Genomic DNA, 16,775 nt, shown 5'->3' on the forward strand with positions numbered 1-16,775 from the left:
AGATGTACACGGATATTACAGATCATTTTGTAAAGTTTTAAATCTCAACGAGCAAGGAAGACTACTATCGGAATACTGGATCGCTGACATTTCTATATCTATCATAATAGTGTATGTGTATTATGGTATAATGACAGGTATCATGACAAAAATGTACCACAAGTACAAATACACTACGTATCTAATAAAAAATCTTGCCTCAACCCTTAAAAAGTACTTGTAAAATATGGCAACTAACATCGCGTAAAAGAGGCAATGTTTATTTTAGATTACTTTATTTCAGTCAATAAATAGCGCATTTTTGCTAACTTGCGCCATTTTACCATACAAAAAAGTGCACGCCATAAATTAGTTCCCATATTTCAGTGATATTTTTTTAACTATTACCTTATAGTGTTGTTTATAGGGTTATCACACTCCGTAGTTTTCGAATTAACACTAGCATTACATTAAAATAAATTAAAGTGCAAACAAACTTTTCTAGGACATAAATAAAAACCTTAAGTATACGTTATTTTAATACTAGGGAAGCGTCATGAGATGGAACAAAATCGTTTTTTTAAATATTATAACCAACAGTGACAAAACGCGCTTTTAACTCCGCCCAGCCTAGCTGTCTAGTTGTATATTTTAACAAATATTTGAATGTCACAACTCACAGAACTTAACTGTTTTCATCGTTAATATATTGACATTATTATGAATATTAAAATCACTTCGCATCTAAGGATGTTTATTTCTAGAGGCTGAAATTCATACGGCTGTTTATTTTGGATAAATAAGAACTTTGCTAAGTAACTTATTGACAGATATAGATGGGTTATATAGAATCCATTACAGCTGCATAATAGGCTGGATGGATCTTTGATAAAATAAGCGACGCGACGTCAATATTTCCTAGTTATGAGTAAAATTAAAACTTCAATAAATCTGTCTACTTATTTAAATATATTTCATGTGTGGACAGAAATGTTAATTTCTGATAACTTTGACAGAATTCGGGTGTCTTAACACTTCCACGTCAAAAGTAAAGTGAACCTTAAAAGCCTTGTAGTAAAGCTCAAGTTCGTCTATATATCTACAGCCAGTGCTCCAAGCGGAAACATTGTGAAATTAAAATCGTTGGTACTGAGTTTTTCTTTTTAACTCAAAGATCTTTAGGACCAGTTTACTCTGACGTTATTGTGTTTCGAAGCTTGAACTCTTTTAGCGTTGATTATTTTCTAACCACACATGAAAAGATTTTATTTTTTAGTTTTTCACATCACTCAATAACTGTGATGCCATATTAATATATTATCATGCTATCATTTAATGGAATAAAAACGTTTTATATTTTGATAAAAATCGTTACATATCTATTGGTGTTTATTTGTATCGCCAGTGTTTGTTATTTTAGTAATTTCACATAAATTAACTTGAACATAGATGCCAGTTAAAATGTTCTTCAATGTCAACCCTTGTACCGAGCCGCAATTTTTCGAAGTACGCTCATAAGTTTCAAAAGGTGCGAGAACCCCCACCAAGATTATTCTATGTAGTTTGTCCCCACTTTTAACATACAATTGTATGGAGCTTTGCCTATCTCGAGTTTTATAATATCTTTGTTCAATGTCTACCGATCGTTACATTCTGTAGTATGCGGTTGCTCTAATAATATTAACTTATTAATCTCACCTGACATCTACATTCAAAAGATAGTTAATTTTGAAATCATGAATAAAATATTTTGAAGAATTATAAACCTAGGCAGTAAGTATTATTTAAATATTTTTCTTTATAAACATAGTATTAAAAAAAACATATAATACAGAGAATTTTTTGATTAAAAAAATCTAAGTACTAAAAAATTCTCGTTCATGTTTTTCAACAAGAGAAAGGTGCAATTTACTGAAACATTTTTTGTATTCAAAAACTTATTAAAATATGCCTCAAAATCACTACAAAAATGATTTGCGGAGTCGAAAATATGTAACGGAAAAAATATGTATTCATTTTCCGCAAGATAGTTCATCGTTAGATAAATTGTTACATTTTTTACGGTTTCTTCAACTTTTTAAAACGAACTTTTTTAAAATATTTTTCAGTCGTATTAATAATAAATTAGTAACCAAATAATGACACATTTTAATTTTTATATTTTAATAATTTAATTGTGACCGTAATAATTTTGAGCGTTCGTTTCTATTCGAAAGGGACTATTTAAAATAATTCTGCGCTTTAAAATTTTTTTGTAACTAACATTAATTCCTAGCAAGATTTGGAAATTTTACTAACTTTGATAATAATTCAATTCAAAATTAAAAATGTATCATCAACAGTTACGTTATAAGTTGTAAAAATTGAGTGACAATAAATATTTAAGGTTTATTTAACACCGGCAGTTTACGAAAATCTTACATGTTAGTATTAATTATTGCAATAAATATGAGGTAAAGTCCATTCTATACAACTATTCAAAGCCTATAAAACCTAAAGATGATGTCTTACTCTTTAATCAATTTAAACGTGTCTAAAGAAAAAATAATTTAGCTAAAAAAAATGGAACAATTTGGAAGCATTTCGCGTTGAGTAATACAAAACTTAATAAAGGTTCACGCACATTATTATCACAACGCAACGTAAAAATCCGCCCCAAAACTTCCGTCGCACTTTTTCTAAACGACTTCAAAAATACGACCTTCTATTATATTGGAATTGAGTAATTGAATGAGTATTGGAATTTATTGCGATTGCGGGTGTTAAACGAATTTCACTTTCATGTTTACCATCAAAAATATTTTTTCACAAAACAAACTTTTTTTACATAATAAAAAAAACGTCTCTACCTACAAAAAATATCAAACTTCTACGTAAACGTATTAAAATCAGCCATTCTTATTTTTGAACTCCCATCAAAAACCGTCAATTATAGATACTACAGAAAAAAATTAAGACAATACTTAATTTGGGCCAAACTAGCTCCAACCAGTTCATGATAATTTATTGACCCCAGACGTGTTCAAAACCATGTTGGGCTTACACCAATTTATAAGTGTATTTGAGCCGTTTTCTTAAGGCAACTAGTGCTACCAAACGGATTTTAGTATAGCTCCCAGACAGATCCATTATTGAAATAATTACGAAAATATTGACTGATGCCAGAATGATAGGTAATATTTAAGCCCAAAAAATACTTTTCGCTTTATATTTTTCGGTCCGTCCAGGAGAAATAACAATTTAAGTAAGTTACAACTTATAACCACTTATGTCGTGATTATATTGGTGTTTAATTTTTGATTATTAAATTAAAGCTTAAGTATTAATCGTAAATTAACATATCATATCTATTTACTTCTGATATGTTACTATATATTTGCCAAGAAACATGGCCTCAAATATGACTAAAATTGCCGCTTGGTAGCACTATGCCCCTTAACACAATTTTTTTGATTACTACTCACGATAGTTTAAATTAATTTTGTATAGCATTATTATTAGTGGAGCACTAAAAGTTTAACATAACATGTCCCGGAATTGCTAAAATGGCATTTTAGCCAATAACGGAAGAGTGTCAACACTGTCAACCAATCGGAATCATTGTGACTATCGCATGGTATCAAAGTTTGATAATAACGGGGGTTCACTATTAATTGGGAATTGAGATGCCTTTAAAAGAAAGAATGTTTCGGAACGATTTCCTCGCATTTCAATAATCATTATTTATTAATAACCGATTTGTTGCATTAGACTAAAATGACAAAGAAACTGTCATTTCATTGTTCACCTTCTCAGTGATTAAAAAAATCACCACCTAAAAGTATTTTAACATCAGGACGAAAAAAAGATTTACCTAAGCGCTTACTAACAATTATATCGAACATCAACAGTTGCATTACGAAACAGAAGGCATTGCAATCGTCGCTATTGTTGTTATTGGATTCACGTGTGATTGCAACCAAGTTTCGTAATACAGATGCGGATTGAACGCCAAAAAATCTAAGCACTGGCCAACAATTTGTCGCGCGACTCCGGGCCAAATCACTATTTTTCTCAACAGGCGTAATTAGATTTTATTTATTCTACATTTAGGACATAAATGCCTAAACTGTGCCGAATCGGGAGCGATACCTCCGAATTTTGTAGACAAGTTCAAACTTGTACGTTAAATCACGTGAAAGTTTTGCAAGCGTAGCATGCGCGGTACTTAAAAACTTCGACGTCGAATTAAGGCTGTTCACTCTAAAAATGAATGCAGCATGTTGCAGCAAAATTTTGCACTACAGATTTGAAGTTTGCATACGTTGGTGAAAAAGCAGTAGCATTAGGAATAATAAATTAGCATAGAAAAAAATTTTCTTTGTGAAACACGATAGAAGTTAAACCTATTTTTTTCATATGTTTTCAAGTTTCTTTATTGAACACTCTTTCCCTAACGTCTACCGTCCATGTTTCCCTACCACCTAAAATCTCCAGTAAGACAGGTTTGTCTTAAGGAGCAAACACATTACTGTGTGACGTGACGCGACAGAAGGCGATCGAAAGTCATCCATTATACATGAAAATTGCGTACTAGTTTATCACGATTGGTCGATAGTCGCGCGTTGCGTTGCAAATTGCAACACATCACGACACAGTAATGTTTTTTTTAACTTAACTTTAAATAAACCTTCAATTACTTCATTAAAAGTCTCTAATTACGCCCGAAACAATTCGCTATCCCGAAACAAATAGTCGCGCGTCCACAAAAGATTCAGTATTCAAGCGTTTATTTGTCGCGTCAAGTGGCATTATTTAAGCGTGTATCAGAAAGTCGCACGACATCAGGCGACGGCGAGTAGTCGCGCGGCGCGCGTCAGCATGTCGACGATGCGACGCCAGACGCTCCGTAGCGCGTTCGAGCGACTGAACAGGAATCTCCACAGGAAGAATACGGCAGCCACTTGTGTTAAAATGTGAACTATGTGTAACCTGAAAAGAAAGACAATATGCAGAGTTTAAGTCACTTTATTTTTTGTCACTTGGTTATGCAAGTTTCCAACTTAGGACAGTCTGTAAATTAAGTATGGATTGTACAAAGTACACGCTGCGAGAGCGCAGCGAGCGTAAAATTATTTGTGCACTAAAAGCGGTTCTGAGCTGGGCTTATTCGTTGGCCGCATTGATTTGAATAAAAAATTAGATTTCATACAAAAAAATATTGAAAGCAGCGAGTGAATCTAACCAATCCAATTTGGAAGAGCCCTAATTTTATATTCGGTGCAGGTATATTATACTAGCTGACGCCCTCATGGATTTAGGTTTTTTGAAATCCCGTGGGAACTTTTTGATTTTCCGGAATAAAAAGTAGCCGATGTGCTAATTCAGGATATTATCTATCTCCACTCTGAATTTCAGCCAAATCCGTCCCAGTGGGTTTTGCGCGAAGGAGTAACAAACATACACACAAACTTTCGCCTTTATAATATTAGTGTGATTCGTATTAATATTTTCATTTACAGTTTAATAATCATAATCTCACATTCGTAATATCTGCTAAGTGTGTTCAAGACTCATCAGGGGTATATGGGAGAATACATAGGGAATATCACACTATCACATCACACTAATATTATAAAGGCGAAAGTTTGTATGTGTGTGTGTGTGTGTGTGTGTGTGTGTGTGTATGTTTGTTACTCCTTCACGCAAAAACTACTGGACGGATTTGGCTGAAATTTGGAATGGAGATAGATTATACTCTGGATTAGCACATAGGCTACTTTTTATCCCGGAAAATCAAAGAGTTCCCACGGGATTTCAAAAAACTTAAATCCACGCGGGCGAAGTCGCGGGCATCGGCTAGTATGGAAATAATCTCACCTTCGTAATATCTTTCTGGAGCGCGGCAGTGTATCAGGACTCTCCTTGAAGAGGAACCTCCTGATGCCCAGTACATAGCTCTCGATGTACGCGTCCCAGTCGATGTTGGTGACGTCAAAGTCGAAGGTGTTACGGTCCTCCAGAGAGAGCGCAGTACAGAGCGCTTGGACATTGTCGTCTGCGAACGCCCACTGGCGGGTTGTGAAGTACTCCAGACATGAGGAAGCCTTTTCTAATTTGTTTTGGACACGGACCATCCTGGAAATGATAAATAATTTTATGGCTGTATGCATGTTTTATATGGTACCCCTAAGGGGTAATAGATTTAATTAGAGAGGGCAATAATTATTATCAGCGAGCAAAATGGAGGAAACAATTAACTATCATAAATGGAGAATAATCACCGCCACGCAACGCCCATTTTGACGCTTCTGTGCTTTGTCTGCCTGGACTTAGGTGGAACAGGTGTTTCTTTTCAACAATATATATAAAGGAATTTCTGAATTTTTTCTGGTCTGGTTCATATTGCACCGAAAATTTTATATTTCTTGAGGATATTAAAAAAAAGGCCTTGATGTGTCTTGTAGATTTACTTGCCTTGTCATAATTTGGTGATATATTACAGATATCTTTTATGAGTATACATGTGTATAAGTACTTACATAGGTTTGCTCCCCGAAAGTTTGGCGAAGAAGTCGACAACGGTGGCAGGAGCTCGGTGCTGTAGCAACGCAAGGGTGTTGTGCAACAGCCGATTACTCGTGATGTTACCTCCAGGGTACCACACCACTTCACCTGGAATAGACAATTGATTATCAAAAATACGACTTCTAGACCTGAGCTTGCATTACCTGACTTCAAGTATTTTCTTCCAGTAGCTTAACTCTTAAAAGAATTTACATATTTCTAGGCACTTTTAAAACCAAGAAAATGCATTAAACTCACTGAAGGGATGTTTCCGCATGTATTTAAAGCTGGTCTTGACGAATGTCTGCCACGTGATGGGGTTCCGTTGTCCCGTGCAGCAGTTGTATACTATCACGCCATCGCCTCTGGAACCATAACAAAAAATCGGATCTGATAACTAGATACTCAGAGTAGACTTAGTACTCAACCTTATGGTAACGTGGTAAAGTTGCTATTGCATTGGCAGTTCTCTTACCGTCTTAAGTGGGTCCGCCAAGCGCACACAATCATCAGGTTGATGACGGTGTCGACGGGCACCAGGTCCGCCACCCTGGTGCCCGTGCCCAGCATCGTACGGAAGACGCCCTTGCCAACCGCTGCGATGATGCCGTTGGGACCGATCCAGTTTGAATCGAAGTTCAATCTTATAGTAACGTGGTTAAGTTGCCATTACATTGGCAGTTCTCTTACCGTCTTAAGTGGGTCCGCCAAGCGCACACAATCATCAGGTTGATGACGGTGTCGACGGGCACCAGGTCCGCCACCCTGGTGCCCGTGCCCAGCATCGTACGGAAGATGCCCTTGCCAACCGCCGCGATGATGCCGTTGGGTCCGTTCCAGTTGTCTACCCAACCTTTGACCGGCTCTCGTACAGATGAAAGCACTGGAAGAGAATCAAACTCAAGCATTAGAATACCTAGAGGAGACGAACGTCTATGAAATTTTTGAACAGGTAATAAATAAAACTGGAGTGTCTGTAATTTCTAAATAAGTACCTCATATTAAGCTCATGTGGTTATTTGAACTAAAGGTACCATAACTGAATCACACGTTTTAAATTTTTTGTCTATATCTATTTGTCAGTCTGTCGAGTTATGTAATTTTTATTAACTACAGCCCCATTTTATTCCTAACTATAGAGGATGTCTGTCTGTTTTTTTGTTGTTAGTTGAAAACAAACTCATTTGGAAAAACTTGGAGGAGGCCTATGCGTCAGAAGACGCGCTCATCGCAAAGAACCAAAGTGCGATATTTGAGTTTATTGTCCTGTAAATTCAGCAATAAGGGCTTATTCATTATTAATAGAGGCTGTCCATGTGCATTGCATTGATTTTGGAATGCTCAATAGGAAAAATCTGGGAAACAACTCAATTGGTTGACATAAATTTGAGTCATAGTAGATTCTGATAAATTATATAACTTGTTTAAGTATGAAACATCCATCAATATTTCGATCAATATTACTAATCTTATCATAATCGGGCAGTCTGTTGTTAAAGTCGTAACACTTTCAGAGAAAAATAACATATAAATGCATTATCTTATCAATTCGTATTATTTTGATTCATTATGTAAAAAGTAGGTGACTAGTGCCATAGAAGTGTGTCAATATACAGGGTGTAATTAAAACGCCAGCAAAAATTTATGGCGATTATGATGCTACCTAAACATAATCTAATACCTATTTGCCTTATACATGTAGTTTTAGTGATTTAGTATTTTTCATACCCGCAATGTATAGTGCGCAAAACTCGGGGTCAATGCCTCACCTATGGAATTGACCCCACAGCACATAAATACGCAACGTTCGTTGATCTCTAGCATCAGTCAGATGTTTTATTTGCAATACATTGCTAACTTTTAAAAATACAGGTTTTAAATATTTTTTTCGCGTTTTTTGTGGTATCGTTTGTTTCAGTAACCATCAGTAGGTAGGTACTATCACCTGTCCTCGGTTTTGCTAGCATTTTACTTACACTCTGTATTTAATGGCGATAACTGATTAGGTAGATACGTACCTAGAGGTAGATTTACAACTTATCTGAGGATGATAAATCATTCTCAGTCAAAATATTGACGGCTGAAGATAAAAAATATTACTAGTCTACGTCTAAAAATCCGGGCTTGCTCATCGTTCTTGGGCTGAGCGGATATTCATCATCATCATCGTCTCAACCCATTGCCGGCCCACTACTGAGACGGGTATGAAAATGAGATGAATGACCTATGCTGAAGTAGCGTATTTTGTATTCTTTGTATTTTCAGTTGCTGCGCTCCTGTTTTACGGAGGAATAAAAGGATTCAATCATAATATTCTTAAAACATTGGATACAAAGAAAAAATATAGGTGACTAGCTGATGTCCGCGACTTCATCCGCGTGGATTCAGGTCTTTAAAAATCCCATGGGAAGTCTTTAATTTTTTGGGATGTAAAAGTAATCTATATCACTCTCCGGGTCTTAAACTATACCCATGCAAATAATCACGTCGATCCGTTGCTCTGTTGCGACGTGATTGGAGGACAAACCCACAAACAAACATACTTTCGCATGTTTTATAATATAGGTAGTGATAGGTAGTGATACTCTTACATTGTCTATGAAAAACTCACCGATTGAAGGTCTGACGATTGCAACAGGTAGGTTACCGCACTCCCTAATGAGCATGTCTTCCGCGAGCGCCTTCGTGAACGTGTATGTGTTAGGCCTATCTCCTAAAATTAAGACAAAATTAATATTAAGATATAAGTAATATTGAAACAAGACAGTCAATAAGTACAATTGCTATCAAAGCGACAACCGCTTGCAACTCTTTAGTCGCTTAAAAGTTACCCCTCAATCAATCAATCTATCAATCAATCTATCAATCAATCAGCATGTTTGCGTCCACTGCTGGATATAGGCATTCCCAAGAGCGTGCCACTACACACGATCCTCCGCCTTCCTCATCCACCCACTTCCCTTTACTGCTCAGTCTGCTCTAAAAAGGAAAAGAAAGTAATCAGATGGAGCCCTGTACGGAAGATGATCGATATTACTAAAGCCTAGTTCTCCTACGGATCTGCTCATTCCTGATTTAATCACGTACAGAAACCCCAAGCATAGCTGTCTCCATCATTGCCCGCTGAGTAATTCTGAGCCTTCTTATGAGGCCCATATTTATTGACCATGTGTGTTAAAACCATTAACGAACTGTCTTCTTTTTCTTTGTTATCCCTTATCTATCCATTGTTGGATAGGCCTTGTCATACGCATGCCATTCTTCCCGGTGATGGGCGAGCCTACTCCAAGTTTTTCTCCCAAGCTTGGTGATTTCGGACCAACGGGATGGTTGTCTTCCAACGTTTCTTTTGCCAGTAAGTCTTTACTCTAATATGAAACAGGTCCATTGATTACCTACATCTAGTCCTATAGATATAATTATCTCTTACCCACTAAATCCGGTGTGATCCTGTCCACCAGATCGTCAGGTAGCGTCTGTACCAAGGTGACCACATGTTCAGGGTGCGCCGGGGGTGCGTACACGGTCTCTTCTACTCTTTCTCTTTCACAGTTGCAATACGCCGTTGAAACGTGGACTAGGGCCTGACAAACATTTTTTTTTAATATCTAAGGATTTGTTTTTTTACACGACTGCCCAAAAAAAAAGAGTGTGATGTTTTCAGTGTTGGTCAGACCAAATAAAAGAAGCGGTCAACACACCCATCTGTGATGCAATCCACGCGGCAAGAAACAGAGAGCCATGGAAGAACATCGTAGCAAAGATTGCGTCAAAGGGGAGCCACGCTCCTCAAAATTGAGGAAGGAGGATGAATCACTAGTATTTATGTACGTAATACGTACGTATTTATGTGAGTTTATTTGTACCAACATAACTTCTAAGTGCCAGAACCGATTTGGATGTACGGAATATCGCTAGAATTCTAACATCATCCCGAGTGACAATGGCTATAATTTTTTGGAAAAAAAAAACAATATGGCAGGGCTGTCGTGTTTCTTAGTTTTTAAGTTCTAGTTAGTCATCAAAATTTCTAAAATAAGTGTAATATGTATAATTTTATCACACCGAATGCATTCCTAATACTTAATTATGCTTAATTATGCAAGAACACGTTCTGCTACGCTTACATTTTCTACAATCATATCAATTTATATTAGGTAATAGGTACATGCCCTCCGATCAAGTGCCTATGAATAAGATGGTACTTAAACCGTTTTGTTTGATACATATCTAAAGAAGTGAAAAACACCCTAAGACATTTTTCCAATCATATTTGTAACTTTATTTTACTTCACTTTATATGCAACTGATGCTTATGAAGATACTAGCTTACCTCGAGCCCCAACATCCTGTGGCAAAGCTGAACCAACTGCTGCGTGCCCAGCATATTGATGGTCACCGATAGCTTTAGTTTCTCGTCGAACTTCACCGTCGCTGCTGAATGGAATACCACTGACACCTGAAAGATATTCCTTTCAAACAGGTACTTGACTCATACAAATAGTTCTATAGGAGGACTCTAAAAGTCCGCTTCAGAAACTCCACTAGTACTATATATCTAAGTTAAATGAGTTGGACTTCGTCTGTGTTGGTGTTAGCTGGCGGGCGTGTTCTGCCCTTTTGGAGTTTTTTTTTTGTTAAAACTGACTGGAAAGCGCTCTAAGGGGGTGCCGTGCGTATGTCGGCGAGCGCCAGCGCAGACGGGGTCCATACTTGTATAGTATAACTAAATTGTTACAATTAACTACAAACTTGACATTGGCTAATCGTTGTAAAGCCAGACGAGAGAAAAAAAAAAGTTAAATGAACTTTGACGTTGAGCTTGCGCAGTGGGTGATTTGCGTGTCAGTGAGGATTTCTGTGTCGCTATGCAATTAATTCGTCAGTCGACATTTCATATCTAACGGAGAGCTTTTTTTTTACCCGACACTAGCTTTGTTTACCGAAAAGTTTATCACTTTTTCCGGTAGCTAAGTAATTAAACGTCACAGCGTACAGTTAACGATAAAGCATTATATAGAAGGCGTTTTTCTATCATCATTCGAAAAAGTGACAGTTATATAGGTACAATGGAATTGAAGGCGCGTGCGGTAGAGTATAAATGCACCGCCTACCACGGTAGAGATTGGTACGTACGGAATACTTCTATGCTTGGTCGTTCACAGGATGCTTGCGTTTTTGACTGTGGTAATTTTGGCGTACCTTTTGACAAAGCATGGACTGGTCCGCTGGACTGATCCCCAGCTCGGGTTCCGTGATATCACCGACTATGGGCACGATTTTGTTGAGCTCCTGGGGCCGGTCTTTTCTTAACGTCTCGAACAACTGCCAACAAAGTACATAAGCATTCGATTAGATTAGGAACCCCTAATTGAGTGCTAAAATAACAAAATGGCTGCAATGATGCAAGAAGTGAAAACTAAGTTTGTTAATCTAGCTATCATTTATCATGAGCTTAAGGCTGCTCTATCGCTGACGAGGAAGCGACTAGCTATGGAATACCTTCTCGCTCAAGAAACGTACAATCGATATATTATTATGATTCAATGTCAATAAAAGAGATAAATATATTCATAGTCCGCTAGGATATGGAACACCCTTCAGTGACAATTTTTCTCTCCAATTTTAATATGGGTACCTTCAAGTCAAGAGTGAATAGGCATCTTCTAGGCAAGCGCGCCCTATCTTAGGCTGCATCATCACTTGCTAGCAGGTCTGATTGCAGCCAAGCGCTAGTCTATCATTAAAAAAAAATCCCCTCGAATAAGTCTATTATTAAAAAACTCGCTATGAATCGAACCTTATATTGAATACGAATAAATCATTAGGTATCAAGAAAATGTTGCTTAACAATAAAGCTTTTGTGAGAGACCATAACATATCGTCGTACGAGTTTTTCACCATACAATATCGCGTGATCGAGGTCACTATGTTTTTTGCTCCTTTTCACGAAAATCGATTCGTGCTATTAACTTTTTTACAAGCCTTTTTATTTACTGACCTGTAATATTCCGTCAAGTAATTAGTTCTAGCGGATTCATGCGCGAGAAAATTCGCCCACGGAATTCTACATCCATAGGTAATTAGTAATTACATTTATCATTGTCTGTCTGTCTGCTAGCTTTCCACGGCTCATCTGTTAAACCGATTTTAATAGAACGAGATAGTTTGCATCCCGGAGAGGGACATAGGCTACTTTTGGTCCCGAAACATCAAAAAGTTTCCACGGGAACATCCATATTCATAAAATTGCGAGCATCACCTACTTGGTACTGAGACAGCTTGCATCCTGGAGATTCACATAAACTACCTGCATTTTATCCCGGAAAATCAGAGAGTTCCCACGGGATTAAAGGCCGCATCTGTTTAACCGATTTATATGAAATATTTTGGCACAGAGGTAGCCTGCGTCCCGGAAATTGAGATGGGCAAATTTTTATCTCGGAAAATTAAAGACTTCCCAAAGGATTTTAAAAACCTAAATCCACACGGACAAAGTCGCGGGCATCATCTAGTTCTTAATATTTACGCATTCGAAATCGATATGATCGCATCATTCAGCAAGCAGCTTATTATTATTGTCATGTTTTGGTAAATAACTACCTATCTATAAATACATAACAAATGATAAATAACATACCAAGTATATGAAGAAAGGTTATAACAAGTAGGTACTCTGATGAAACAACTCAAGGCAAAGTTAAATCGGCGGTTTAGGAGATCTTTGGTAACCAATAAGTTGAAAGCCATAGAGTCAATGACATTGATATTTGAATATAATATACCTATAATACTTTTCGTTTAGGGTTCCATACCTCAAAGGGAAAGAAGGAACCCTTATAGGATCACTTTGTTGTCTGCCTGTCTGTCTGTCTGACCGTCTATCTGTCTGTTTGTCGTGTCTGTCAAGAAAACCTATAAGGTATTTCCCGTTGTCCTAGAATCAGACAGGTAGGTAGGTCTTATAGCACAAGTAAAGGAAAAAATCCGAAAACCGTGAATTTATGGTTACAGCACAAAAAAAAAAACTAAAATGTGTTCACGAACAAATAATTTAGTATTTTAAATTTTCAAAGTAAGATAAGCATAGAATATGAAAAGGCTTTATATTATGTAGAACATTCTAAAACAGAATTTATTTATTTTTATGCATAATTGTTAAAATGTCGAAAAAGTGTCCGAGTGCCTACGGAACCCTCGATGCGCGAGTCTGACACGCACTTGGCCGGTTTTTTCATGCAAAGAGTTGTTCATAATATACTCAAGGATGTGTGAAGTCTGCTAACCGCTCTTGACCAGCGGGGTAGACTATGGCCAAACCCTTCTCATTTAAGACGAGACTCGTGTGCAGTAGACGTAGTAGTGACAGACTTTACACACCATTGAGAGCATCATGAGAACTGCAGGAATGCAGCTTTCCTCACGATTTTCCACATTTCCTTCGCCGTCAAAGCAAGAAAATAACCCCGAAAAGTTAGAGGTGCTAGCCCGGGATCGAATCCCGGACTCCCGAATCTGACATCTTAAACATTAGGTTAATAAGGTCATTGCGCTATGAACTCATAAAGGTAATATAGTTAAAATTATCATACATGATAATAAAAGGGTGCATGGCGTCATGCGTAATTATGGCGTCATAAACACGGAGCAATTAATTTGATGAATTGAAATAATTTGATGTACTTAAGGTGCATGACACGGGTCTAACCGCGAAATTCAAATTTTATTTGGTTTTTCGCAATTTAGTCGACTTGGAAATCAGATTTATAACATTTGAAAGATGATATAGTGTAATACTCAAAGACAACTCAAAGATAGACTTGACAGTGCGTAGAGGGCCCTTTACACTCACCGGGGATTGTGTGAGTTCGGCGAGACGAGACGCGACGTCCTGCCCGCGCTTTGGCCGCATCAGCAGGTAGATTTTTTTTATTTTTGGACAACTCCTCAGCAGCTTTTCCACTAACACCTGTTGGTTCAAAAGTAGATACAATCATTAGAAAAACCCGCCCTTGTAATGCGTGATTGCGAATAATAATTGGCTAAGACTTTCTGGGTTATATCACAGACAACATTAATCCTGTCTATGGGTAAGCACATACTGAGCACCGCGTGATTTTTCCCGATTTTGTTAAAGTTTGATAATTAATTTAATAATTAGTTTAATAGTTATTATAATACATAACACGAATTACTTATATTCTGTGACATAGAAATGCAGCGTGCGATATGCTGATGTGCACCGCCCGCCTTTCCACGACTAAACACACATAAAAAGCAAGCTTGCTTGGCATCTTCGCAATTATAATTAAAGAGACTAAAGCATTTTATGTCTTGTGCTGGAGGACATTGTTAAGGCTGTCTTTGTATCTTAGATACAGATTCTTCTCCTTTCTCCAAAGGTTGTCTGGGAGAGATTGCATATCGATTAGCGATAAGGACCTCCTCTGCATGATGTGAAATTCTGTTCCTACTTTTTGTTTCTTTTCTTCTGTGTATTCTTTTATGTGCAAAAAGGATTTAAAAAAAAAGTCTTACCTTCCCCATAAATCCTGTCCCACCGGTAACGAACACCGATTTGTCGGCGTAAAACTCCGCCACCGGCACATAATCATGGCCGGGCCCAAAATGGCCACCGAGGCACGACGCCATCTTTGATTTCTTGTCAAACTTTCACGAACGACTCAAGGCATCAATACTAGGCTCTTGTAATTCATGGGCGTGTTTTTATTTCTATTTTTTTTAGTTTAAACTAATATTATTCAGCTATTTTCATTTTCTTGGACATGGTTGGATGCAGCATCTGTAACAATGGAGAATTTATGTTCATTTTCATAATTTACATGCTAGGGTTGTCGATGCTGAGACTATGTAAAACTTCTTTTGAATTACGAACGACTGAAAAGCGCAAACTTTTAGCAGAAACTTACAACTAACTATGCCTAATAACGACTTCCAGACAAAATTTTAAGTTGCTAGGAGTAATTAGGGTTCCGTACACACAATTTTTAACACATTTCAATGATTTAACTGAACACATTTTTTTGTGTGATGTACCTAATCACAAATTCACGGTTTTAGGATTTTTTTTCGATTACGTGTTCTATAAGGCCTGCCAAATTTCATGATTCTAGGTCAACGGGAAGTACTCTATAGGCTTTCTAATCAGACAAGACAGACGGCCAGACGGACAGACAGCAGACAAACAGACAACAAAGTGATCCTATAAGGGTTGCGTTTTTCCTTTTGAGGTGCAGAACCCTAAAAACTATTTAGTGCCAACCCTAATACGCACTAAAATTGATAAAGAAAAACTAGAGCACAGCTGACTAGATGACTGGAGCGCAGTCATGAATACGGCATTCATCTCACTGAAAACAATAAGGTCACATTTGCATTTAGGCGATGAACTTCAGCTGCAATTTGCTTGACGCCTAGAGCTACGGTAAGTACTACCTATTGATTCGGATTGTACATCGGTTTTTTTTTTTTTTTTGATAGATAAGACGACAATCGTGCCTGAGAAACAGGGCCATGATGAGGTTTAGGTTGGAGTGGGCTTGCCGAGAAGGTGCCTATAAGAAGGATAAGGAACAACCGCCGAGTTTCTTGCTGGTTCTTCTCGATAGGACGGCATTCCGAACCAGTGGTAAATTATTTGACGATTCAAAAGAACTTGTAAAAGTTTATTTGAATAAAAATCTATTCTATTCTATCTATTTATTCCCTTTTGCCTTGAAGGTACTCGTACGCGCAGTTCGTATGCTTGTCCCGAGGCGAGGCGATTGCGATACGATTCCGATTAGTGCGCGTTGCAGTAAGGAGTTTCATACAAAGATTACCTACTGGACAGCTTTTTCGGACGAAGTGATTTGCTTCCTCGTTTCTTATCTGAACCGCTCGGCTAGAATATGGAACGCCATTCCGGCATCAGTTTTCCCTTTCACTTTTAATATTCAAGTCAAGAGCGAATAGGAAACTTCTAGGCAAACGCGCTGCATCTTAGGCTGCATCATCACTTTGCTAGCAGGTCTGATTGCAGCCAAGCGCTAGTCTATAAATTAAAAAAAAAGCTCGAATTGGTCCGGTGACGATCTCTTTCCGAGTTTATATGTGTGCTATGACCTTAATAACTATAATAAACAGTAGAAAAGCTTTTTTATTAAGTTTATTAGTATCACATGCATGTGCTATGCGTGGATTTTGGTATACAAAATCCATGGAAACTCCATGGAAACTCCATGGAAACT

General features: G+C 37.4%; 1 protein-coding gene across 3 annotated transcripts in view; it reads right to left on the minus strand.

The window, feature by feature from the left end:
* Window positions 1–3,132: 3,132 nt before the first annotated feature.
* Window positions 3,133–16,775, minus strand: part of LOC123871418 (putative fatty acyl-CoA reductase CG5065) — a 29,316-nt gene continuing 15,673 nt past the window's right edge. For all 3 annotated transcript variants that reach the window (XM_045915204.1, XM_045915205.1, XM_045915206.1), the window contains exons 2-12: window positions 15,064–15,328; window positions 14,378–14,494; window positions 11,728–11,850; window positions 10,859–10,984; window positions 9,956–10,109; window positions 9,137–9,238; window positions 7,216–7,408; window positions 6,784–6,890; window positions 6,501–6,633; window positions 5,839–6,096; window positions 3,133–4,950 (exon numbers count right to left, since the gene is read on the minus strand). In XM_045915204.1, coding sequence (XP_045771160.1) covers window positions 4,803–4,950; window positions 5,839–6,096; window positions 6,501–6,633; window positions 6,784–6,890; window positions 7,216–7,408; window positions 9,137–9,238; window positions 9,956–10,109; window positions 10,859–10,984; window positions 11,728–11,850; window positions 14,378–14,494; window positions 15,064–15,177 — 1,575 coding nt within the window. In that variant the 5' untranslated portion in view covers window positions 15,178–15,328 and the 3' untranslated portion in view covers window positions 3,133–4,802. The remainder of the gene's footprint in view (window positions 4,951–5,838; window positions 6,097–6,500; window positions 6,634–6,783; window positions 6,891–7,215; window positions 7,409–9,136; window positions 9,239–9,955; window positions 10,110–10,858; window positions 10,985–11,727; window positions 11,851–14,377; window positions 14,495–15,063; window positions 15,329–16,775) is intronic.

This window comes from Maniola jurtina, chromosome 13 (genome assembly GCF_905333055.1).
Source record: "Maniola jurtina chromosome 13, ilManJurt1.1, whole genome shotgun sequence".
NCBI lineage: Eukaryota > Metazoa > Arthropoda > Insecta > Lepidoptera > Nymphalidae > Maniola > Maniola jurtina.